Source organism: Drosophila teissieri, chromosome 3L (assembly GCF_016746235.2).
Source record: "Drosophila teissieri strain GT53w chromosome 3L, Prin_Dtei_1.1, whole genome shotgun sequence".
NCBI lineage: Eukaryota > Metazoa > Arthropoda > Insecta > Diptera > Drosophilidae > Drosophila > Drosophila teissieri.
Window position 1 is genome coordinate 14,916,279 of NC_053031.1, and position 24,345 is coordinate 14,940,623.

A 24,345-nucleotide genomic window follows, 5' to 3' on the forward strand; every position below is an offset into this window, starting at 1 on the left:
AATTGCTCTGAGTGTCGATGTGTTTGAGAGCGAGGCGGTCGACATTTGGTCGTTATTTGATCATCATTAGTGATACGAATCGGACGAGGTGGGTCTGAGCATGAGTAAAGTGGGGTCGCCTGCATGTGGGCTCCTCTTCATTGTCCCCTGGCCACCTCAACCCTTCCACTATCCTGCCCCTATTCCCCTACCCCTACCCCTACCCCTACCCCTAGCCCCCTCCCGCACGGCAGGGTTCAGAGGTCGCGCCTCGATTTGCTTGGCTGCACCGAAAAGTTGCAACAAAAGTTTCGTTCAACCGTTTGGACCGGTCTTTGTGTTGAGCTTGACTTGGTTGGCTCTTTGATTAAACCCAAAATCCGGCGGGAGTTGGCCAGGAACCGAGGGGGGTGCGGGCAGCGGGTTGGATCGGGGGCGATAGTTGGGTTTACGTAGTGCTATAGTGTAATTAAATAATTGCGGTGAGCACCGCACTCGCCAAACCAAATCGAGCTAATGTATTTGGCGCAAAAGCTCACTCGGTCCATTTTTCTTTATTTTTTTTGGTTTTGTTGGTTGTTTTTCCTTCTATTTCGTTTTAGTTGGATTTTTGGTGAGGGTGGTTTTTTTTTTTGGACCGCACCGCCATAGTTTTTGGCTCGTTCAAGTTTGACTTTGTTATTTACTTTGGCGCAAATTTCATTTCATAACTTAGTTTTCATGGTTTTTTCCGATGGGGGATTTAAGAATTGCTGTTGATCTAATTTGTTGAGGTGAAAATGTTGAGTGAACCAAAGCAGTTGGCGTAACTTTGTGTTCACTACGTAAATTTAGTTACATTGAAAACAAGTTTTACTTTATTGCATGTTTTATCAATGGAGATATTAACTAGTTTTTAAGAACTATTTTATAACTCTATTATTAGATAATTACGGAAAGCATTGTCCAATGTATACTATACATTAGAAGCATGTCAATGAAATTTGTTTAAATTGTTATTAATTTTAAAGAAAATAAAAGATTTTTGTTTGAATTACGTTGACATCATGGCTTAAAGTTTAATATAGAACAAAGCCTGCTCTTTTTATAAAAGTGATTAAATAAAAACCAACCAAAAATATTATGTTATCAAGCATTCCTATTTCCTTTTAAAACTCTCGAGTCCTACTTGCAATCCTATTAAAAACCCTTTTATGTTAGGCAGCAGTTCAGAGGTTGGAAAATAAATCTGCCACGTTGTTTTATATCCTTTGTGTTGTGTTCCGTCTTGTAGTTACTGCTTGCCCCTTTGTTGCCGCCTCAATTTGTTTTTGCCGTTGCTTTGAGCCCTACAACCAACCACCCACAAAAGCACACGACCACCACCCATGTCCACCATATGGAGTATTCCCCCGCGGGGAAAAGCGATTTAACAGGATGCTGTCCACAAACCAATTTTATGTGTGTTCCTTCTCTCCCCGCCGAAAATAAAAAACTACAACAACAAGTTTCATCTGCCAACCACTGCCAATGCAGCTGCACATCATCAATATTATCGCTTCCACAAGCAGCAGCAGCAGCAGCAGCAGCAACATCAGCAACACCACCAACAACAACAGAGTTGCCTGCGACAGCAGCAAAGACAATTGCAGTGGGAGCAGCAGCAGCATCAGCAGCAACATCAGCAGCTGCAACATCAACTGACCAACAGCTCCAGCGAATTCGATGAGTTCCATTGGCCCAGCAAGCAGACGGGTGGCGAAAATCTGGGTGGCAAAATCTATATAACACCCGCAGACATACCGCCGCCACCACAGCCGCCCCATCAAAGTGGCAGCAACAGTCACAGCCACCACAATGGCAGCAGCAGCAGCAGACAGCAGCAGCAACTGCAGCAGCAGCAGCATCCGCACTCCCTCCACTCCCACATCCACCCACATCCGCATCCGCACCACCAGCATGGACATCGCACTCCGCCGCACCGCTGCAAATGCGAGCATCCGTCCATCGAGCTGATGGGCTACGAGGACTCAGTCATCGCCACCGCCACCGCCAGCAATACCGCCGCCAATGTGGGCGTGGCCAGTGTCGGGGGCGGAGGCGTGGGACGCCACCAGCATCCGCCCTACTACTACAAGGCCGCCGTGGGGCGACGGTCGAGCAACAAGCTGCACGAGTCCATGCTGGGCGGCGGCAGCAGCCTGGAGGACGACGACGGCACCAGTGCCGGCAGCTTCGGGGAGGGCATGTCGCGCTTCAAGGTAAGACGGGGCATCAGAGATGACCAGGTTTCGAAGACAAGGAATGCTCTTAGCGCATGGTAAGGCATACAGGACCCACAAAAATCGAGCATAATGTGAAAAGTGTAGTTATTGCTATCAACAACTATTTACTACTTTAACCATTGAGTAATATAGAATTTATATTGGAAAAAGTGTTAAATAAGTCATTTATCTTTCTCAAAAATTAATATGTTATTACTTAAGTTCGAGCTGCTGTATTACGAAGTTTTAATACCAAATTGATACGTTATTTTAGCACATTTTCATAACTATTTTCCTACCAAACACCTGACAATGGCTCAGCCCACAATGTGTACAAGTTACTTCACTTGTTTCATGTCTAACAATCTATTCTCACAATTATCTACTGATAAATCTAAATTGTCAACTCTAACGCAAACACAGGCTGAAAACACTGCCGGCTGGGCAACATTTGGCGATGTGTTTGAATGCCTGGCGAGCTCAGTAATTAAATTGGTTTGTTCATGAGTGCGAAAACGAGCCGCTGATTGACCACAATGGCCATTGTGATAAACACAAGATGAATGGCTAGATGAGCAGCTAATACATCAATCGAAACTGTGGGAGCGTTTGTGGTGAGATGAGAGTGTCCTGCCTTATCTCTCTGTGGTTTGCCATCAACAGGTGGTCAATAAAGGACAGCACATCCTGATTGTAGGCATTACCACATGGTGCTGAGTACCACATGATAAAGCAGCAGTTTTCAATTTAAATAGAGTGCATTTGAAGTGCAATTTATTTATAATACTAAATTTCCCCTTTAGCTATGATATAACTTAAGCAATTTATATTCATGAGTAAAGCATTTCGATTTCGCACTTCTTCAAATTAGATCAATAGGATAATTTGTATGAATTATAAGCCTGCATTGTTAAACACAAGATTTTCCGCTCTCGCACGTCTTAATCACCAACTAACATAAACCGTATTTCCACTGGAGCCAAGTAATTATGTGTGGCACCCAAGCTCAACTTACGATGTGTAGCTCATTAGTTAAACACGCTAAAATGTGTGCACAATTAGCAGGATAAAAAGTAGCAGAAAAAGAGAACCCCCAAGGGCTAAACACACCCATGACAAGGCAAATTAATTAATTTTGGCACCGAGTTTAATGAAAAGCCAAACGAAAAACGAGCCAAAAGGCAGAAAAAGCTCAACCAGACAAGAGGTCATCAATTTTTCCGTGTTGTCCTGTCTGAGGGGCTTGGAATGTAGTCACTGTATACTTGTCAAGCCTCTCACGTGTTGGCGATTATGTCCTGACAGCAGCATGCCAATATAAGGGGCTAAACAAAAGGCAAAGCTTAACAAGTATACGACATGTGGTGCAACACGGATGGAAAAGCCCCATTCAACTTGGCTGGTCAACCAACTCCAGCCAATGGCCGGAAGTCCAGCAAACGATTAGTGTTCCGGTAAGGGATCAAGCTAAAAGTGTGCTCTCAAAAACCTTTTAGTTTCATATTTATTAAATGAATCGAAGCGAAGCGAAGTCCGGGAACTAGAGTGTGAGGTTAGTACAGGTAGCTGTCTAATTGCGCCACATTGTGCGCCGAATTCAATGGGAAATCCCCAAACAATCAAGCCAAAAAAAGTCTGAATGGACATCGATATGATTGGAGTTGGCCAAGTGTTGCCCCGATGGATACAATTTTACGAACGGGAGCAGTATTAGGATAACTTTATTTATGTCGAACATGAAGTGATCTTTCGGGAATTCCTTGTGAAGAGTGAACGAAAACTAGTCATACTGATAACGAAATGTGTATAATTTATTTAGCTAAGTTTATATTTATTTTTATATAAGGTTTTTTTTATTTTAAAAATTTTATTAGCATGTATTAAGTGGAACTAAAATGTTTTAAACACATTTTCTCAACTTACTTCCTTAGTTAATATTCATCATTTACTACTTCACCAACCTCGCTTCGACAAATAAGAAAAGTAATTAAAGAATTGGCACAACGGAAATCCACTTCGAATTTGAATAAAGTTGCGGATTCACAAACCCAAATCCCCATCACAATGAAGTCCAAGAGGAACCATAAATTCTGCGTCCATATGCCATGCGGAAGCATATAAAATGCTGCAAAGTTCTAACTAACATATATGTCTTTGACGTTGCCAGTTGTGTCTCCATTGGGCTATATATTATCCCAGAGATTTGGGGATTGGCTACGTGGTCAGTGGGGAATCCGCTACACGTGTCGTTGATTTTCGAATAAAAGAACGACTACCATTTTGGCTCTATCCTTTGGCTTTTGCCATTTTGGTCGTGGATTTCTGCTAAGCTTCTATAAAGTGCAGGTATTTAATGTATGCACTGTGTATATATGTGAATGTGCGAAGGCCAAAGGTGCAGTCGTGCTTGATATATATAATAATATAATAACCAGAATTCTGGTTCTGTGCTCAATAAGATAATATTTTTAGTAGTGTGGCCAACAACTAGCATTTACTGTATTGGCCAGAACAATAACATATTTATAATACTATAAATATTTAAAATGCAATATTAATTTACAAATCCATTTAACAAGCTAAACATAGATATTTCTGTGTTACAATCGTGGAATTTCAACTCCCTTATTGTTTGATTTCAGCGAATATTATTGTTATTTCTCTTATTTATTTTATATGTGTTGATTTGATACCAGATCTATTGTCTCCAATTTTTTATTGAATTTTGTCAACAGGGAACACAATCAAAATGACATTACTACCTGGAACAGGCCACAAATACATTAGTGGTTAACCATTGTTCTCAATCCCTAACCTTCAGCGCTAACCGATAAATCCCATTAACTCATCGCAAAAAACAGTCATGCCAAAATCTGTCGACATGATTCGGCAAAAAGAGAACAGAAAACATAAATAAATCAAATGCAAAAGCATTTCATTTAATGATACATTTCGACAGCTCAATTACCACGGCGGGCTCCATCTGAATATATAAGTGAAAAACTGAAACAAAAGCGCTGGATTTCTTTGTCTTTTTTGGGTGTGGACAACCTCAATTACTTGGTCGCGTAATGTGAAATTATGTAAAAGATACAAATAGGCCGAATACAAAACACCGCTGACAAGTCCAAACACATATACTCGATACGAAAAAGCTATAAATGGTTTTATTCACTTACGTCACGCGGCAATTGCCGGAGCCCCTGGGTATCCCCTTTTAACACCTCTACCACCTAAATATATATATATATACATATATTCAGTATACTGACCAGAGCATAAACCAGTTATCATCGACCCAGTCTGGAGCTGGTTAACAAAAAACTACTTTCATTTTCGCTCCACACTTTGCGCACTCATTTGGCGGCCGTCCCTCTCCCTATAAAAGGTATATATAACTCTATCCCCAATATCATCTTCCCCATATCTTATGCATTTTGCTTTGCTTTCGGCGATTTGAGTGAAACACGTTGAGTGAATGGGTATGAGAAAGAAAAAGTCATTGCGCATGCGCAACGTCACTTTCCTCATAAAGTACAGTATATAAGTATATATGTATGTACGTGACTGGTGCCGCTGATTTGGCAAAAGATTGTACCCAAATTGGCCAAAGTGCGCATTTCGTTTCAAGCCTTATTATCTGGGCTGGCCAAGTTGCAGTTTTTGGTCAGCGCAGAAGAAATGTGGGCGATTACATGGAAATGTAAATGGAAAACGGGGAATGGTAGGCCATTCGAAATAGGAGCCAATTTCCCTGCATGGAAAAAAGGGGTTAATGAACTCTTGGTTTACCATTTCGAAAGTGCATTCTCTTTTTCAGTAAATGTACTTTAACTGTTTTACTTCCAAATTTGTTGTTGCAAACTTGGATATTGATTAAAACTTGTGGAAAAAGTTCTTGTAAATTGCAAAGAAACTTTAAAACTGTCGGTTCGTTTATACGTACTTAATTTTTATATTGTGATAAGTGATATTATTAATTTTTAAACTTTTGCTTTCCATAGAATCTAATGCACACCAAGGAGAAGAAGCGCCGGGTGCGGATAATCCTGAGCATTGTTACCGCGGTCATAGCGTTGGCTCTGTTGGGCACGGCCCTTTTTTTCATTCTGCGGACGGACGAGAAGGACAATTCCGACGACTCAGACTCGAACAATGCCATCGATCTGGAGGATGTGCTGACTGGTCAACTATATGCCAAGCGCTTCAACGGCAGCTGGAGCAATGGAAACAGTCTCATTTACAAGGAGAATACGGTAAGGCTTATTATTTGAAGGGTAGATAGATAGTGGTAAAAGTTGAAACCTTACAAATGCATACAGAAAATGTAGCTTACTGTATTAAAATAAATGTCATATATTAAATTTTTCCCATGCAGTCCATCATGGAGTTCGATGCCAAGACCGGAACACGTACCACCTTGCTGGAAAACGCGCAGCACTATGTCCTGTACGAGAAGTCCGCCGATGGGGAGTTCCTTTTGCTGGCGAAGAACTACAAGAAGAACTTCCGGTATAGCTTCCTAGCCGAGTACGATCTGTACAATCTGAACACAAAAATATTGAATCCGTTGACCATCCGAAATGAGCAGCACCACCTGAGCATGGTGCAATGGTCGCCGGCGGGGAATGCCCTAGTGATCAACTACAATCGGAATCTGTACTACAAGGAAAGTGCTTTGGAGCAGGAGATCGCCATCACTAGCGATGAGCAAGCGGGCATACTGAATGGCATTCCCGATTGGGTGTACGAGGAGGAGGTGTTCAGCTCCAATGTGGCCACCTGGTTCAACCCCTCGGGCACCCAATTGGCCTTCATCAAGTTCGACGACACGTCAACCCATCTGATCAATTTCCCCTACTACGGCGATGCCGGAGATCTCCGCTATCAGTATCCACTGCACCAGGTCATCGCCTATCCGAAGGCCGGGTCCTCGAATCCGCGCGTGGAACTGGTGATGGTCGATCTGAAGAGAGCCGTTGCTGGTGGGGATTTCGTGACCGTGATGCCGGTTCCGCCGGCCCTCAACACGGAAACGGACTACATCGTCACCGTGGTCAGTTGGGTGGACGATGACAACGTTCTGTCCATCTGGATGAACCGCATCCAAAATGCCGCCTATGTCGTCACCTTCGACGGACTCAACAGGAAAGTGGTAAGTAACTTATTTAAGCCATAATTTACAATAAATAAAATTATAACTTATTGGCATAATGTTCCCTAGATTTATAGTGCCGAATCGAAGACCGGTTGGGTGGATCTCTATACCGCTCCGTTCCGTAACCGCAACGGATCCCGTCTGGCCTTCGTCCTGCCCCACAACAACTATAAGCACGTCCAGCTGCTGAGCTCCACGGTGGCCAGTGCCGAGCCACAAGCGCTGGAACCCCTGACCGATGGCAAGTATGTGGTGGACAGCATACTCCACTGGGACGGAACCAGCGACATCATCTTCTACACGGCCAACACAGAGGATCATCCAGAGCAGCTGCATCTGTACGCCATCCGGGCACTGGCCAAGCAGAGCCCCAAGTGCCTCACGTGCAACCTTATCAAGTCCGGGGATGTGCAACAGAACTACTTCTCGGCCACATTCAACGACAATAACCACTTTGTGATCACCTCTCAGGGTCCTGGCATTCCGACTACCCATATATACGAGTGGAAATATGAAAACTGTAAGTTTTCTAAAAACTATTAAACGAAGGACATTTAATAATCATTTTATTTCCTACTTTTAATACACAATCTCGTTGTTCAGCTCAAGTCGTCATCTCTAAAGTCCTCGACTGGGAAACCAATGAAAGCCTGCGGGCCAAACTGAAGGGCGTGGCTCTGCCCTCCCACAAGATCCTTACCGTAGACATTGACGGTGGCTTCCAGGCAAAGGTGCTGCTCCAGCTGCCGCCCAACTTGGACACAAGTGGCGCAACCAAGTATCCCATGCTCGTGGATGTCTACGGTGGCCCAGATTCCTATTCTGTAAGTTCAACTAAAGCTTTAAAAAGATAAAACTCTAAAAGATAGTATTACATATTTGTAACTTTTGTAGGTCACCAACAAATGGATGGTGGACTGGGGCACATATCTGAGCTCAAATCAGTCTGTGATCTATGCCAAGATCGATGGTCGTGGCTCCGGACTCCGCGGAGAGAGTCTTCTCCATGCCATCTACTTGAAGTTGGGCACCGTGGAGATCAGCGATCAGATCAACGTAACTCAGTAAGTAGTTGGAAACAATACTAATTACACAGATTATTATTTAAACATGTGTCTTGTTTTTAGGAAACTCTCCACGCTGTTCAACTACATTGATCCCGATCACGTCGGCATTTGGGGCTGGTCATATGGTGGCTACGCAGCTGCCATGGCTCTGGCCAATGATGAAGCCAAGGTGTTCAAGTGCGCAGCCTCGATAGCTCCAGTCACGGATTGGGCTTACTATGGTGGGTCTGCACATCCCTACACACCTTTGACTTGAATAATAATGTATATTTTTGGCCAACAGACTCCATTTACACAGAGCGCTATATGGCTCTTCCCAATACGAATGAGGTGGGCTATGCCAACTCTAGACTGAGCACAATGGCCGTGAAGCTGAGGGGTAAGAAATACCTCCTGGTACATGGCACACTGGATGACAATGTGCACTACCAGCAAGCCATGATATTGGCCAAGAATCTGGAGCGTCAAGACATTCTCTTCAAGCAGATTGTGAGTATTAGCCTATAAAGCAGGGCTCAGAGGGATTTTTCAATATAATTATTTGATTTTTAGAGCTACGCTGACGAGGATCACGGTCTGTCCAATGTGCGACCCCATTTGTATCACTCTCTGGATCGCTTCTTTGGCGAATGTTTTGCCAGCAGTCGCCTAATGAAAAGTGCCAAATAATCAGGGCAATAATTGTGCAACATAAACATTGATAAAAAAAAAAGCTGACATAACAGACATTATAGTTATAATTGCCAGATAATATCTAATGATTAGCTATGTTCTGAGATCATTTTTCAGCTGCTACTAGAAAAGTGGGAAACAAAAATTGGTACTTAAAAATTGAATAGATTTGCAAATTAAACAAGAACTTTAAAAAACTAATTAATCAAACAGCTTCAGCTGATGCAAAGTTCAAAATGCTTAAACGAAAAAGTTAAACAAAATCTATAAACCAACATTATGCAGGTCCAAAAGTGTTATAAGATAACTTTGAACAATAATCTTTTCAAATTGCATTTTAAGACATTTTTATCTTAAAGAGAACAGGAGAAATCAAACAAACAATTAGTTAAAATAGCTGCAATTAATGGAAAATATTGTCTAGCTAGTGCCTGATTACATGCTAATGAAAGTAAACATTTTTGTAGATATTGCAATTCAATTACAAATTGTGTACTCAAACACCTCCAAGCGCCCCAATTTAAGCTTACCAATCGTAGGACAGACATTTTAAATGGTAACCGCAACGTGTAAATTAAATATAAAGCAACCCCAAGGTAGTACGTAATTTTTGTAGCTTTTTAGTTTGCTACTTGTAAAAAAAGTAATAAAATTTGTAAATAGTTAAAAACGATAGCTGTTAAATGGCTTTTTGTATATTAGAAAACAACATTGTGTATAGGCAACCGTTACAAAGGCAACAAACAATAAATAGATAAAACAATACACATCCCCACTGTTTCAATAACTTACTAAAACGTGACAGACTTTGGCACCCCCAGAAAAAATGGCACAAGTTTCTTATGTTTCTTTCAGTACACAAACCGGCTCACTTTATTGCCTTGGCCCCAAATACTGGGTTGCATGAATATGTTTCTCCTGAGGAACAGACACTCATCGGTCTATTCCAAATGTAATCCAAAGGGCCCTTCTTATCAAACAGTTTTCAAACAATCGGAGTTGAATTGATCCTTGCATACATACATGCGTATTATGTGCGAAGTTGGTTTCTCTACATTGAAGTGTATATATCATACAATTGATTACTTTTGCTTGTTTTGATCTTTAACTGACAATAACTTATAGAATAGATCGTCAAAGGTTATTTAATATCCGCATACTTGCTAGTATGTAGAAGCGGTATTTGTATAGTACAAAAATAATCTTTATTAACGTAATTAATTGAATTTTTTTCCTTCAATACGTTACTGTTAAGATGAATACTTTCATTGGAAAATATTTTTCTACTTGTCCGAAAATTATATACACATTGAAACATGGTTTTCTAAAAAGTCCACGTTACTAAGGTTATTAATAAGGTTTTATTTATGTACACTATCTGAATTGGTATTCCTCAAAATGTGTGCAATTGAAACAGGTGATTATGTATAGAAAGTTATGTGGGATAAATAACTTAGGATACAGATACATTTTTTAAAAAAATTTCCAAATTAAAGCTTTGTCAAATTCGATTCTCCTTTTGCACACATTTTGGGTGCCCCAAACTTGTATATAGAGTGGCTAAAACTTATTTCACTACGGCTTAGCACTAACTTCTTCTACTGAAGATACACCTCTTGGACAACTTCATGATGTGGCTGCTGTTGCTGCAAGTCCTCTTGCATTTGCAACTGTTGATGCTGCTCCTCGATCGTTCCGCTATCATCGTATTCGATCAACTGATCATCCTCCGTCTGTTGGTGATGGTCTATGATTATGTGCTCTTGATCCAACTGATGGTGATCCACCAACTGGTGCTCTTGGTGATACTCATGTTGCTGCTGATGCTGTTGCTGCTGGTGTTGACTGTGGTGATGATGTGGATGATGGGTAAACACCAGTGGCGGTGGCGACGTCGATGTAGCCATGTGCTCATGGATCGCTGACGTGCCACTTGGTGTCGATGGTGTGTTGGCGGTGTTTGTGCTCTGATGATAGGTTGTGGCTTGCTGATTTCGAACAATATGACCGGCGGCAGTGACACTGGTCACGCTAGCGCGCTGATTTGTGCGCGTCAAGGTGACTGTCACCTCGGAGCCCAGTCCGGCAAACGAAACAGCTGGCGTTGATGGCGGCGAGGAGGATGAAGCTCCAGCTCCTCCGCCACCAGATGATGATGATGATGATGCTGCTGCTGCTGCTGCCGCCGCTGAGGCTCTGGCCTGGAGTATCTTACGGGTGGGCAATTGAGAAGTACTCTGAGTGGATGCGGTGGCGGATGCTCCCGATTGTGGCACATAGTTGATGAGCAGGACACGTTCGCCGCTGGTCGTCTGCGCCGCATGACCGCGCAGTATACGACGCTGCAGTGTGGATGTGGTTCCTGCTCCAGTACCAGTTCCAGTCGATGATGTCGATGTTGCTGGCGTGATGCTTCTGCTGTGGCTGCTGCTGCTCAATTGAGTTGCTGCTGCCGTGCCGCAGTTGTTGCTGCTGTTGTTGTGGCTCGAGCTGCTGGTGTTATGCTGCTGCTGCCCGCTACCGCCTCCTCCACCGTCTCCTCCTCCTCCAGGGCCGCTGGACATATCGTTGGATCATCATTACGTATTGTTACCGCCTTTCAAAATGAAAACCTTCTTTACCAAAATGTTCTTGTTGTTGCCCTGTTTTTTTTGAATGATTTTGATTTGTTGGCGGATGCATGAATGATTAGTTTTTACACACAGATGTAGTGAATTCAATTGGTTAGATGGCGTTTAGTTGTTATTAACGTGGCAGCGAGAAAGAGAAGAAGACAAGATAAAAACGATTTGTTAATGATTGCTCATGTGTTGCAAAATGGGTTACACTGCTGTGGAAAATGCTTGTGGTGTGGATGAGTTTTCGTTGGTGCTGTGTAAAGTGTCATTAGTCACTATTCGAGTTTTCATTAAGTTGCAGTCTTTTTTTTATGTCAACAGTCTTGCAATCAGGAGAAGCGAAAAACAAATAAACAAGAAATATTCAAAATGTTCATTCATGCAAATAATTACAAGAAATACTTAAACAAATATTAGAGTGGCTAAATGTTAGGATATCTAAAGCAAAATTAATTTAATTAATTTTAAAATTAAATTAAAAAGGACCATCACCGAAAAGGCAAAAACAAAAGAAAATACTACGAATAATTTTGTTTAAAAAGGTTTTGTTTTATTAAACTTATCTTTTGTAAATTGTTTTAAATAAAATTAGATTTTATTTAAGTAAGTAAGAAGACTAACAATAATTCAACCAGTTAAGGTAAATGAAATATACCCTTTCGTTCAAATTTATATAATTAAATCATAAGTCCCAGGAATGTATTTCATCTACCTAAACTAGTACAACGGGGTCTAAATTTCAGGAAAAATTTGCAACTATTAAAATTAAGAAATATACATATAAAATTGGTTCAATTTAAACATAGAACACCTAATTCTTAAACAAAAAAGAAAGAAGAGATATCGAATTGATTACTGGTTGATTACTTGAGTGGTTGTTGGTGGGCAGACACAGAATCGGGTTTTTAGAAACCATCTTGAGCGAACTCTCTTATGATCAGAACAAGTACTTTTGAGCTGCTTAAGTAAATCTTTGTAAATCAAGGAATTGTATACTAAGTGTATTTGTAATTAAATAATATGTTTTAATCAAGGTGCAATCGTTCATGGCCAGAAATTGACCGTGAACAAGGGATCCTTGTTGGATTAAGGTGTTTAACTGATCTGCAGGACTTCAAAGTGACTAGAGGTCCTCTAGCATTGGGACATTTGTAACACCATACAAAATGATAATATTTATAAAGTATGTAAAATATGCAAGTAATTTCCAATAACCATAGAGCGTTTATCTAGCAACAAAATAATTTGTAAGGGGGGGCAAATCAACATTTAAAGTCATAAAATTGTACAACAAAATGGTAAGGTAAACAACTAAATATGCCTTTCGGGCTTTCTAAAACTAATTTAGAATTCGTCTACGCATTCCGCAAAGAGAATATTTAAAGCGTTTAGCAAAAACCCAAATTAATATTTGTATAGAATAGTACAAGGTGGATCTAAGAATTCGGTCCGATCAGAGCGTCTGTTGTGTTTGCTGTTGCTGCTGTTGTTGCTGCTGCTGTTGCTGCTGCTGTTGTTGCTGCTGCTGCTGCTGTTGCTGTTGTTGTTGAAAGTCAGTCATATTCACCTGATTCAAATTGCCAATGATCTGATGGCCCTGCAGCGTCTGCACCTGGGCAATCGAAAGCGGAGCTCCACTCTCGCTGCCATCGGATTGAGCCACTAGTTGCTGCTGCTGACCTGCCGCCTGTTGCTGTGCGGCAGCCGCCGCTTGAGCACTCGTCGTGGCCGTTGTTATGTTGCCCGACGAGTCTATGATTTGGTGATGTTGCAGCTGCTGTTGTTGCTGCTGGACTTGTTGCTGCACTTGCTGCACCTGTTGTTGCACTTGTCCGCCCGTCGCACCGCTCACTGTCATTGCTTGCTGCTGCTGTTGTTGCTGCTGCTGTTGCTGCTGCTGCTGGGCATCCGGATCCTTTTTGACCTGCACACCCTGCAAGGTGTGCAGGGATTGAACCGTCTGGACCTGTGGCACACTGCCACTGGTGCTCAGTGCTCCACTGCCTGAACCGCTGGATCCGCTGCTAGACTTCTTGCCACTGATTGCTGCAAGGAAGGAATGAGTTGCTGGTGAGAAAGTTGCCGCTGGAGTGATCCCAGGTACACAGGGGATAGTAGGAGTAATACAGAGCGAGAGGACGACACTACAGCAACATCGCTGGCCCAATAGAGAAACAACGCGGCCTTCTAGGACTACAGCCAAAAAGAGGTCATGAAAATGTGTGGATTGTGTAGGTGGAAGGTGTTAAAAAGAACGCAAGACAAAACAAATGTTAATATGGGTTAAAATCAATGTGAACAACAAATAAATTAGAATCAAAAGATCTAGTGAAAACAAACATGTAGTTAATTAAAACGATACAAAAACAACGTAACAAAATTCAAGACTTTTAAATACGATTATCAGCCAGGTTGTCAATTGTAAATCCGCAAGATTTTCTCCAATGAATAAAAGATTCAAGCAACTCTTTCCAGAGGAATTACGAAACATTACAAAGATCAGTACGAAGTTAGTAGGTTTGGAAATCGACCAACAGTATTTTCTTGCAACTAAGAGAAACAATAATAATAAACAGCCAATTGCAGTAAATTAAAGTCCGTGCCACAGGCAAAGATTAATTTGGTTTTTGTTTTTGTTATATAAAAAAATATATAATATTTTATTAATTAAACAATTTGTAATATAATATTTAAAATAGAGAAACTTAAACCGATTGCGATCCTCGATTGTAATTGTACATTTAATTTTTACAACAATTATTTGCGACACTAATTAGATTATTTAAGTAAGTTAATCGAGTATTCATTTACGTGGAGACATACGGAATTCTCTCTTTTTCCTTTTCTCTGTGGTACAATATGCAAGAAAATACTGCATAAGAAAATGTTATATGTTAAGAAGCGCAATTTTGAAAAGTTATGCAAATTAAAAACTTACGCAGCAATTAATTATGAAAAAATTAAAAATGATACAGGAAATGAACACAAATCCTTCGATCAGATCACGGGGAATTTGTTTGTTTGCTGATTGTTATTTACAAAACGTTTTCGTGAGTGTTATGCAAGGTGTGGTTTTTTTTTTGTTTTTGGAAATGTGGATGATGTGGTGGTGTCGTTGGTGCGTTGGAATGATTGAAGGCTCGGCTGGAGGTGGCTACTGCGGCTGCGGCTGTTGCTGCTGCGGCATAAATACTTGATCGCCCACAATGTGTATGACGTTCTGCATGCCCTGCTGTTGCTGCTGCCCAGTGCCGCCCCCGCCGCCGCCCTCGTGTTTGATGTATGCCTGTCCACCACCCGCTAATGTTGCCGTTGTCAAGTGCTGCTGATGTTGCTGCTGCAGTTGTTGCTGTTGTTGCTGCTGGGGCAGCACACTTTGGGCCAGGATGGCCGGCGCCCCCGCGGCCTGCGGTGCATTTGATATCACTCTCGTTGGCGTCGTACCGGATGATTGTCCTCCTGCTGATCCTGCTCCGCCTGGTCCATCACTGCCCACTGTGTTGTCGCCCTCTGCCGTTGTGTTCAGCTCCATGCTGGAGTCTAGGGTTGTATCGTTACCGGACTTACTTTTCTTCTCCTTCTTCACGCCCGGTTTGGCAAAGTGCCGCAGCTCGAGATGGCGCCGCAGGTTCCGGGATTGACGAATGACAGCATAGCAAATGGGGCAAGTAGCGGGTTGTTCAGATTGTGATCGCGAACGTGGTTCTGTAAACGGAAAAGGAACGTTCTTTAGTACTAGGACCACGTTGTGGAATGGTATATAAAATATTCACTGGCTCTAACAAAGTGCATTGTTCTCAAATTCCAAAAATATACTTCTAATTAGTAATCATAGTGCATACACCCAAACTAAAACTCACTTTCTGATCCGGGCGGATGTTTAGCGCGTTTAGCCTTTGGCGTGGATAAGCCGCTTGATGTATTGCCACCAGATGAACCAGTTGCTCCTTGTGCCGTTGTTATTTCGCCAGTTGCCGCATTTGCAGACGTTACCGGTATCATGTTGTTGGGGTCCATGGTCACAATAGTCTCTACTTTTTGTCCCTCGCTCTTGATGATCGGTGTGGACGATAGCAGTTGGCCCTCGGCTCCATTTTCGCCAAGCACCTGTTGCACGGATCCAGAGCCGTGTGAGGAGGTCGGAGTGCCCATGATCGTTTCCATTCCTTCAACTTTGCTTATTTTCGGTGCCGTAGCTGCACAAGGAAGAAAGTAATGTTATTATAGTTGGTCGCTTCGAATGCATACTTAATACGTTGAGAGTTTATTAAACCAATTTTATGTAAAAAAAAGGGGCTTTAACTTACGTGACATTTTCTTTACGCGTGGTTTGCGCTTGCGTGCCGGGAGAAAAGCCTGAATCACTGCCTGGTCGTGTTTAGCCGCGTCGGTGGTCACAATTGTCTGCTGTTGTCCTGCTGCGTTGGTCTGGGTCGTTGCCTGGAGGATCTGGCCCTGGTGATGGATGTCCTCCACCACCTGGGCATGAACCGTTTGCTGTGGGGCCGTGGCGATCGTCGCAATCAGTTGGTCCTGGTCGTGATGTTGCGGAATCATGTGCTGCAGTTGTATCGAGTGCGTGGTGTAGTCGTCCTTGGTCACTGTCTGCGGGGCCAGTCCCTGGATGTTTAGGCACTGGGCAGCCTGCAGTAGCGAGGGCAGCTGGGCGTGATCCACGCTCACCTCCCCGCGGTACACAAACTCCAGCAGCGCCTCCAGATCGTTCGCATTGACGCCAGCCAACATTACTACTGGATGCTTGCATGGTGTATTCTGTAAAAATAAGGAAAATGTATATAACAGATAAGTAAAAACGGTGTGAGATGTTGATATATTATGATTAAACTATGAAACGATATTGTTAATATTCCTAGAGCGCTAGAGCTCTTCTTTTCTATATATGTATGTATATAAAATTATGTACGATAACCAAAACCAGTTTCTATAAATGTGCTAAATAAAAACTATAAATCTTTTATAACGTTGTATCATTGTATCGCAGTATAAAATTCCATTTCTTGTAGGAAACGTGTTTAATACAGGGTAACTGAAAATATTGCCCTTCTCGACAGTAAAACGTTTTGCCACTTTGAAAGTTAAAAGGTTCTTCAGCCGACTTTCCCTTGGCTTAAACCTCATCGTAGAGTTCTGTTTGTTTTGAAATTTTCGTCTCACAACTTTGGCGTGAATTGAGAGGCCTGTTCGTCAGTCCGCCAAACCAAATAAAAACAATAACAAAAACAGTCGGACGGAGATGGAAATAATGGAAACTCGCGGTGCGCCGCGTCGCTCACACTCTCCTCTGCTCACGCACACAGTGACACAGACAAAAGACAACCGGCTTTTACTTTTGCGCGCTCTGCACATTCTGCAGCAGGATTTTGAGAAGATTTCGAGATGCTGAAAAAGAAAACAGAGCAGCGCTTAAAGAAAGAGCGCTTAGCAGTTCTTCCGCTCCCTCTCCCACTCCGCTCCGGACATTTAATTAGCTAGCACTACTCAGAAAACAACCCCTCTCCCTTTGATTTCTCCCTTTCCCTTGCCAACACCAACCCCTCATCCAATGCCAATCTCTTTAAATGACACTTCCCCTCACACTCCCATTCGCGCTCTTTGAACTCTGCCACCAACCAACCTAAGTCTCGCTCATCGATTTTTCAGAGTTGCATTCCATTTGCTGTTGCCGTGGGAGCAAGGGAGAGGGAGCAAGAGCGACAAAGAGCGACCGCCATGTGTTTTTGCGTGCGTGTGTGAGTGTAACGAGATCAGTACATCTTGTACATTTCGGACTCTTGCAGAGTTCACAGCCGCATTTGGTTCCGTTCTTTTTGTTTTTTCTTTTGACATTTCCCCAACGGCGGCTCTGAGCGGCGTTTTTAAAAATTACGCTCTGTTTACTTTTTTCACGGCCCAGGAAAGGAGAGGAGAGATGAGGAGCGGAGCACAGAGTAGCCGCTGCCGGCGTCGCATCAGGTGTTTTCATTTCGCTGGTCGCGCTCTGTTTTGGTCAGTATTTCCATTACGATAGGGCCACGCATTGAAGACGGTCTACCTTTCGTATTTTAGCGCACATTTTGCACTATTGATACATGCGGAAAAGCACCAAAGTTAAAGTGCAAATGCAAATGGAAATGCAAATGAGTTGTTAAAAAGTACAGTATCGCAAAGCAGCTAACAAAAAAATGGGAAAAGTTGCAAGCTCCATTTAAAAGTGCGCCCTCCTAATATGAAATGCTAAAATTTCTAGGAATACGGGTCGGATTCGATAAGAGGGAAATGATTCTATTGAATGCCCCAGACAGGCTTGATAATCTTTGGTACAATCTGGACTTAGACACTATGTTATAAATTTAAATATAGATTAAATGAAGTAAATAAGTGTACCAAAGTTTAGGTACTTTTATATAAGTTTTCTGTCTGACTAAATTATAAATCATAAATAACATTTTACAGATAAAAAGGATTCCTTCTTTTACTAAGAACCATTTGGGACAATAGAATATAACTCCTAGCGACAGATAAAATGTAAATGGGAAATAAGTGAAAGGAATAAAAATTAAATTTAAAATATATTTGTATATGTATCCATATCCCCAATATTTAAAGTTCCCCCTAGCCAGTGCCAACTGTACAGTTCTGCCTGCGAAAAAAGAGGTCGCGCTCGTGTGCACCCAACAACAACAGCAAGAACCAAAAGCGAGACGAAAGCTCCAACCATCCAACAACTACAACAGTTGCCGCGCTGCTTTTTGGCGCTCTCGTTTGCGCTCGCTCTAACACATGCGAACTAAAAGTTGGCGCAGCAGCTTTCGGCTCTCCCCTCTCTGTTCCACCCCCGGGGGCCAAACCACTTTTCTTTCAGACGAACCAACTGGTTCTCTCGCTCTCTCCCTCTCTGTCGGCGCTCTGTCTCTACGTCTCACTCTCTCGTTCTCCGGTGAACTTTGCAACAAGAAAAAGCTGATAAGCAAGATGGGTGGCGGGAATGCAGGGAGGCGGAGCCACTCATTCAACTCAATTGACAGTGGAAAACTTGTACAAAAATCTCTAGACAACTTTTGGAGCGGAGCGTGAATCTGCGTTATTTATACATATGTATGTATTTGCGTGTGATTGTCTGTTTCTCTGCGCTCCACACATTAACCTATTTCTGCGATTGGATTTCTCTGTTTACAAACTGTACGCCACGTTTGAGGTTATGTACAAGCTCTCTTATTGAAAGGTGGTCTAGGTACTGTTTCCGAACCGAGCACTCACCTTTAGCAAGTCCAGCAGAAAGGGGGAGGCGGCGCACAGGACTATCTTGTGGGCGGGAAAACTCCGCCCGCCGGCGGCCAACGTGCAATCGACGAGGTCGCCATGGCAGCGCAACAATTGGATTGCCGATACGAGGCTGGTGCCGTAATCGCCCCAGGTGAGCGAATACAGCGAATTCATTGGCAGCGACATCAAAGCGGTCGCGTCCAAATCCAACAATTGTTGTTCCTCCCCAGCGTTGCTAGCGTATTCGCTGCTATTTGTCTCCAACACGACGATTTATGTTAAACGGTTACGGGGAAAATTCTCTTCAAGTTGGGATTTTTCGCGAAAATCCCCTTTCTACTCCTCCTCCACAACGCCACTGCTTTTTCAACTCCCTTCGCTCTTCCTCTTCTTCTTGCTGCTTGGCGCGCTGCTTTCTCGAAACTGAAATGAAAAATAGAAAAGAAAAGAGTACAGAAGTTAGTTATTAGCTCTCTCTCTCTCTCTTTCTCTCTCGCTCTCACTCTCCCGCTCTCGCACTCTTTGCGCGCGAGAGCGAGACAACGCATGTGTGTAGGCTGCTCACAGGAATTTTGTTGTTGGAGGAGACTTTTTCACAAGGGGGACTGACTACTAGTATGAAATTGATGTTTCAAAAATCGTTGCTGCCCACAAAATCACACAAAAATAGCGCGCCACATTTAAAAACGCCAACAGCACACACACGCGCACGAACTCAGACGGATGGACAGCAGACACAGTCACATTTTTTAATACACAGTACAGTCAAGCCATGAGACACGCATTTAATTTTTTTTTTGTCACTCAGTTATTTTGTGCGTTTTATAATCGTGTGTCTCTTGATATTGTTATTGTTTTCCCGCTCACGGAGCGCACTTTTTTTTGTTTGTTGGTTTGGTTTTGGTTTGTGAAATTATCTTCTCACCGGAGCGCAAAAGAAAATTTCAGTGGCTGTGGGTGATTTTGTGCCTTCTCTTTCTCTTGGCCGTACGCTTTTTTCTCCTGCTTGTTTGTCCGCTCGCCAACGTTGGATAACTCGAACTGAGACTGAGTAAATGGTTTCGATCGAATTTCGCTGCTCCGGCGCTGCCAGCGCGGCCAGTTTTTCAGTTCTCTACTCGGGGGAGAAAATGTGTAATTTCTGTGCTGCTGGTGGTGGTTGTTTTGAGTGGTGGTGTGCGTGCGCGCCTGTATCTGTGTATCTATGAGAGAAGTGACCTGCCTGGCAACGCTCTTTGAAGTACAGTTGTCGAGCGGCATTGCCAGATGGAGCGTAGAAAGAGTATTTTTAGGCTGGAGAGGAGAGCAAGACGCAAGACAAAAACGTCGGCAAGATAGTAAACAAAACTATAAAAGGTGGTAAATATTGAATGATGGAAATATTCTGGGCCGACTTCACGGACGAAAAACACATGTGGCCGACCGGTCGGATGGAATAGTGTGTGATAAGGAAAAGGTCAACGGAATGCAGAGGTTGCGGTTCCAAAACTATCGGATCCGGGACCAACATTTCTGCCATCTTATAATTATTGAGATTGAATTAAACATATGGCATAGTTAAAAATTTATTTATATAAAGTATTAAAAAAGTTTTCAAATTATTGAAGACAAAATATAGAGCAATTGTATTAGAAACAAGTTCCGATATTAGCTATTAAAGCGATAGGTCGATTTTCGTGGTGCGAGACTCGCACTGCGAGTCCCTAATCGAACAATTTTTTATGAATGATCACCAACATTCAAAAGGTTATTGATTCCAATAATAATAAGTGGAATAAGTATCATTTCTACTAAGGTTTACAAAAAGATCAAAAGCTTCAAAGAATCTGATAGGTTTGGAATAAAATATATAAGAATAATTATTGGTATGTTTATTCGGAACCGGATAAAACATTAAATTCAAACTTGCAAATTCAGTTTGGATTCCTCTTTTGCTCCAAAAAATCAACAGATCCTGTGAAAGTAATAATAACAACTGGTAGAAAAGCCGGCTCGCTCTTACGGTCTACATTCTCTTTCCTCTGAATCTGACTCTCCTCTCTCCTTGCCAATCCAATTCAATCACCTGTTACTTTTGACACATCTCAGAGACCGAGACCCTACAGGGTAAAAACATAAAGCCAGTCTCATTCTCGTATGCAGATCAAGTCCAGCTTAAGAGCGGAGAGACTCCGCGATAGGGAAGTTAGTCGAATTTGGAACCGAGGGAGAGTGGCACTTTTAGTCAATGCTCAGAGAAGAAAGTAATATAAAGTGAGCGAGTGGCCAAATTTTTAAGATTACAATTTTCTCTGTTTTGATGCTGCTGGGCAGGGGGATGGGGCCATGAGAAATGCCGTTCGAAAGGCCCCTTTAAAGTTCCAATCGGCGTTAAAGCAGTGAGCATGTTTCATGTTTCTCAGCTGGCAATACCGACCAACGGAGCATGATGTGAGAGGGAGAGAGAATGTGCTAGGCGGGGGGTGGTGGTGGTGGTGGGTGACTAGGCAGAGTGGAAGTGTTGGCCGGGGAGGGGCAGGGGTAGAGGTGCGGAGGAATGAGCTCGAACTAAGCACAGTGGGATGCACGTCCATATATGTAAGTAGTATAAATTGAAGTACATGGTTTGTAAATAAAATGTATAACTGATTTTTGTGCACAAATTGTTTGAGAGTAATTAGAGAGGAGTATTGCTGGACCTATTTTTGAAAATGAGTTCATCTGTATTTAAGTTAAATGTATTTAAAAGCTGTGCAAAGAAATTAATGTTATTTGTTTTATAAAAATTTAAACAAATTAAAAATAAAAACTACTAAACGAAGCATTTGTCCCACTGTGCGCCAACCCGACTGTATGAAATTCGAACGGCGCGGCACGACTTTAGCCTGGCCTTCCCCACCGCGCCTTATCGCGTTGTTTCTATTTAAAAAAAAAACTGAATATACTTGAAATGAACGCAAAACATGAAGAATTCAGCACAAATTTGTTGAAAACAAATACGCAAATGTATGCGACTTATTTGCCTATCGCCGTCTGCCTATATACATATGTATGTATGCATGTGTGCCCTGGCGTTTGATGGGGGCCATCGAATTATAACCTCATTTTGTGTAGCTAATTAATTTAACAAAATTTAATGGGAAACGACGAATGACTCCCGCCCGAAAACCACAACAATGGAACCTGGACGGAGTGGCGAGCAAACATCTCGAGTTGGATGTCGTGGTCATAATAAACCGATTTACCATGTGCACTGTGTACAATTTCCAACTGTGAGTGGGAGAAACCGTTTCTGGCGCTGCTCCTGCCGCTCAGAGCGAGACGGAGAATTGTGGAGAGGCCAGCAGAAATGTGGGGAGGGGCGGCGGGCAAATGGGGGCGGAGCGGGAGCGTAATGTCTCCGGCATTGTATCCAATTTCCACTAAAAAATAAACCCAATTCGGCGCCAAAAACAAAATCCGTGCTCACGGAAAGCCCACTCTCTCCCGCTCAGTCTTAAAAACAAAGTAGATTCTTTGGAGCCAAAATAAATACACTGGTCGAATTTAGATGTCCTCTTTTGAGCGTAACATCTTTTCAATGCCTGAATGAAATTCCGAAAAACCTACATAGACATATGAAACTAGTTTCTGGCAACTAAAGTATTAATCTTACTTTACTTTAGTAAACTTTTGTAGCTAAAAAAGGGTGTATTTGTATATTAATTTGGAATTTGGAATAAGATAAGAATATAGGCTTTTACTTTCTCTACTGGCACTCAAATTGTTTCCTTATGACTGTATGATCATGGGCTTGAAAAAGAATGATGATAGCTGAAGGAAATAATTTCTAAGTTTATAGAAGCAAGTCTTCCTGTTTTATGTTATTTTGCTACATGTACTTGCCTGTGGTTTTTCTCATTTTCCAGGATTGCACCATGCGACCGTTTGGTAATGGATTTCCTCGTAATTTTCCATTTCGTATGCGAATACGCAGCTTTTGTTGACAATCACCGATAGACGAACTTTGGCTATCAGTTCCAAGGGCTTAATTACAGGTGTCTCGTGCACAATTACAATATGTGAGGCGTGGTAGATCATGGGATCCCCGGGGTAAACCAGAAAGTCCGCTCCAAATGCATCTCCGGAAGTCACGTACTTCCCGCGCTTCCACAGATCTTTAAAAACACGGTATTTCAGGGAAGTGGTGTTGACAATGGGACCGGTAACTATTTGCGCAGCTGTTGGTTGTAGAATTGAAGTAATCTTATAGAGAGATAATGGTTTAAAAATATCTACAGTGATCTGTGGGATGTTCACAAGGCACCTCCACCAAGGCATTTTGGCGATCGAATCTAAAATTCGCAGACATCTCCAATAGTACATCGCTGGCAGTCAGAGCGGCAGCTAAAAGTTAAAGGTGTACAAATTATCTTAAAATTCGTTCTTTATGGACATTTAAATATATGGGTTTTAGTACGCAGTCAGCTAAAGTATCAGCTTTAACATTTTAAATAAGCTAGGGGAAAAGTAATTCTTAGTTTAGGTGAAATGCCACAATAATAATTGAGCTTACTAAACGTACTATTTATATTAAGTATGGAAATTATTAAATTAATTTATAAGTTATGTCTTGTTACCCAGTTCATTTTTCCCCTGCTTAAGCAGCTTTTTGCGTTTTCCCGTCAGAATCTTATCCATGTATCTCTCAGTTTCCCGTAGTTTTTCCGCTTTCAGTGCTTCCTCCTGTCCCAATAATCGGGATTCCAAATCTGCCTTGCACTTCTTCAGCTTCTCGGCTGTTGGTTTAGCCTTTAAATCCTTAGATTTATCAGCTAACTTTGCTATATTCTCATCCAAAAGCAATTGGGTTTCAAATTTACTAAGTTCCACGGGTATAGCTGAATAGAGTAAATAATTTGAATGGGGTATCTTAAGGAGGGTCCAATCCCACAGCTTATAAATAATATTATAAAGTTCTAGTTATATAAAGATAATGCTGGATGTGTACGCTAAGAAAACCTCATAAAAATGGATATCTTACTGGATTGATTGGGACTCCAGCCTTTTGTGTTAGCTGTGCCCACTGGGGCACCCATTATGTGATATTTGTTACGCAGTTCCATGTAATCTGGGCAGTAAACGGATTTAGTTCAATTCTAATTTTATTGGGCTTTCCGCCACTCACCATCCACGTTGAAAACGAAGCCAGTACCATTTAGCAGAGTTAAATACATTTTTGCAAAAATCTTTTGTTATTAAAATGCGGCTAGAGATGGGAGAAGTTTAGGTACCTGTTGTTCCTTTAACATATGTTACCCGAAGCTTATTTCAGAGATGCCATATTTCGTTTATAACGGAAAATGTTGTTTAATTCCTTTAACTCC

General features: G+C 42.1%; 4 protein-coding genes across 9 annotated transcripts in view; 1 reads left to right on the top strand and 3 right to left on the bottom strand.

Moving 5' to 3' along the window:
• LOC122617732 (venom dipeptidyl peptidase 4) overlaps nt 1-9,886 on the top strand; it is a 65,688-nt gene extending 55,802 nt beyond the window's left edge. For both annotated transcript variants that reach the window (XM_043793703.1, XM_043793704.1), the window contains 8 exons: nt 6,227-6,478; nt 6,601-7,377; nt 7,447-7,900; nt 7,984-8,204; nt 8,275-8,444; nt 8,508-8,668; nt 8,731-8,936; nt 9,000-9,886. In XM_043793703.1, the coding sequence (XP_043649638.1) occupies nt 6,227-6,478; nt 6,601-7,377; nt 7,447-7,900; nt 7,984-8,204; nt 8,275-8,444; nt 8,508-8,668; nt 8,731-8,936; nt 9,000-9,116 (2,358 nt within the window). In that variant the 3' untranslated portion in view covers nt 9,117-9,886. The remainder of the gene's footprint in view (nt 1-6,226; nt 6,479-6,600; nt 7,378-7,446; nt 7,901-7,983; nt 8,205-8,274; nt 8,445-8,507; nt 8,669-8,730; nt 8,937-8,999) is intronic.
• A 107-nt stretch (nt 9,887-9,993) lies between these two features.
• On the bottom strand, nt 9,994-11,683 carry LOC122615982 (hormone receptor 4). The gene has a single exon (XM_043791190.1). The coding sequence runs from the start codon at nt 11,681-11,683 to the stop codon at nt 10,718-10,720; it is 966 nt and encodes a 321-aa protein (XP_043647125.1). The 3' UTR covers nt 9,994-10,717.
• LOC122615981 (transcription factor GAGA) lies at nt 11,628-19,194 on the bottom strand. 5 transcript variants are annotated; one of them, XM_043791189.1, is made up of 6 exons: nt 18,995-19,194; nt 16,045-16,510; nt 15,598-15,933; nt 15,305-15,442; nt 13,305-13,783; nt 11,628-11,761 (listed from the first exon to the last, which is right to left on the bottom strand). In XM_043791189.1, the coding sequence occupies exons 1-6, from the start codon at nt 19,184-19,186 to the stop codon at nt 11,699-11,701; spliced, it is 1,674 nt and encodes a 557-aa protein (XP_043647124.1). In that variant the 5' UTR covers nt 19,187-19,194; the 3' UTR covers nt 11,628-11,698. The 5 variants fall into 5 exon arrangements, 4 of the variants coding, with proteins under 4 accessions (XP_043647124.1, XP_043647122.1, XP_043647120.1 ...); XM_043791187.1 differs by having other exon boundaries at nt 15,182-15,442; XM_043791185.1 differs by lacking the exon at nt 11,628-11,761 and having other exon boundaries at nt 12,351-13,783; nt 15,182-15,442.
• A 99-nt stretch (nt 19,195-19,293) lies between these two features.
• LOC122615983 (probable tRNA-splicing endonuclease subunit tsp-4) lies at nt 19,294-24,231 on the bottom strand. The gene is made up of 6 exons (XM_043791191.1): nt 24,147-24,231; nt 24,003-24,089; nt 23,599-23,859; nt 23,258-23,365; nt 22,865-23,199; nt 19,294-19,423 (listed from the first exon to the last, which is right to left on the bottom strand). The coding sequence occupies exons 1-5, from the start codon at nt 24,193-24,195 to the stop codon at nt 22,877-22,879; spliced, it is 828 nt and encodes a 275-aa protein (XP_043647126.1). The 5' UTR covers nt 24,196-24,231; the 3' UTR covers nt 19,294-19,423; nt 22,865-22,876.
• Nucleotides 24,232-24,345: the final 114 nt, after the last annotated feature.

What these genes read in the sequence shown, in the direction of transcription:
- LOC122615982 (XM_043791190.1), bottom strand. Translation starts at nt 11,683, where the DNA reads ATGTCCAGCGGCCCTGGAGGAGGAGGAGACGGTGGAGGAGGCGGTAGC.
- LOC122615983 (XM_043791191.1), bottom strand. Translation starts at nt 24,195, where the DNA reads ATGTATTTAACTCTGCTAAATGGTACTGGCTTCGTTTTCAACGTGGAT. An exon ending in CTGGAGTCCCAATCAATCCA is followed by an intron (nt 23,860 to 24,002) that starts GTAAGATATCCA and finishes TACTCTATTCAG; the next exon opens with CTATACCCGTGGAACTTAGT. An exon ending in GCAGGGGAAAAATGAACTGG is followed by an intron (nt 23,366 to 23,598) that starts GTAACAAGACAT and finishes TTTAACTTTTAG; the next exon opens with CTGCCGCTCTGACTGCCAGC.
- LOC122615981 (XM_043791185.1), bottom strand. Translation starts at nt 19,186, where the DNA reads ATGTCGCTGCCAATGAATTCGCTGTATTCGCTCACCTGGGGCGATTAC. An exon ending in TTCTGCTGGACTTGCTAAAG is followed by an intron (nt 16,511 to 18,994) that starts GTGAGTGCTCGG and finishes TTATTTTTACAG; the next exon opens with AATACACCATGCAAGCATCC. An exon ending in ACGCGTAAAGAAAATGTCAC is followed by an intron (nt 15,934 to 16,044) that starts GTAAGTTAAAGC and finishes TTCCTTGTGCAG; the next exon opens with CTACGGCACCGAAAATAAGC.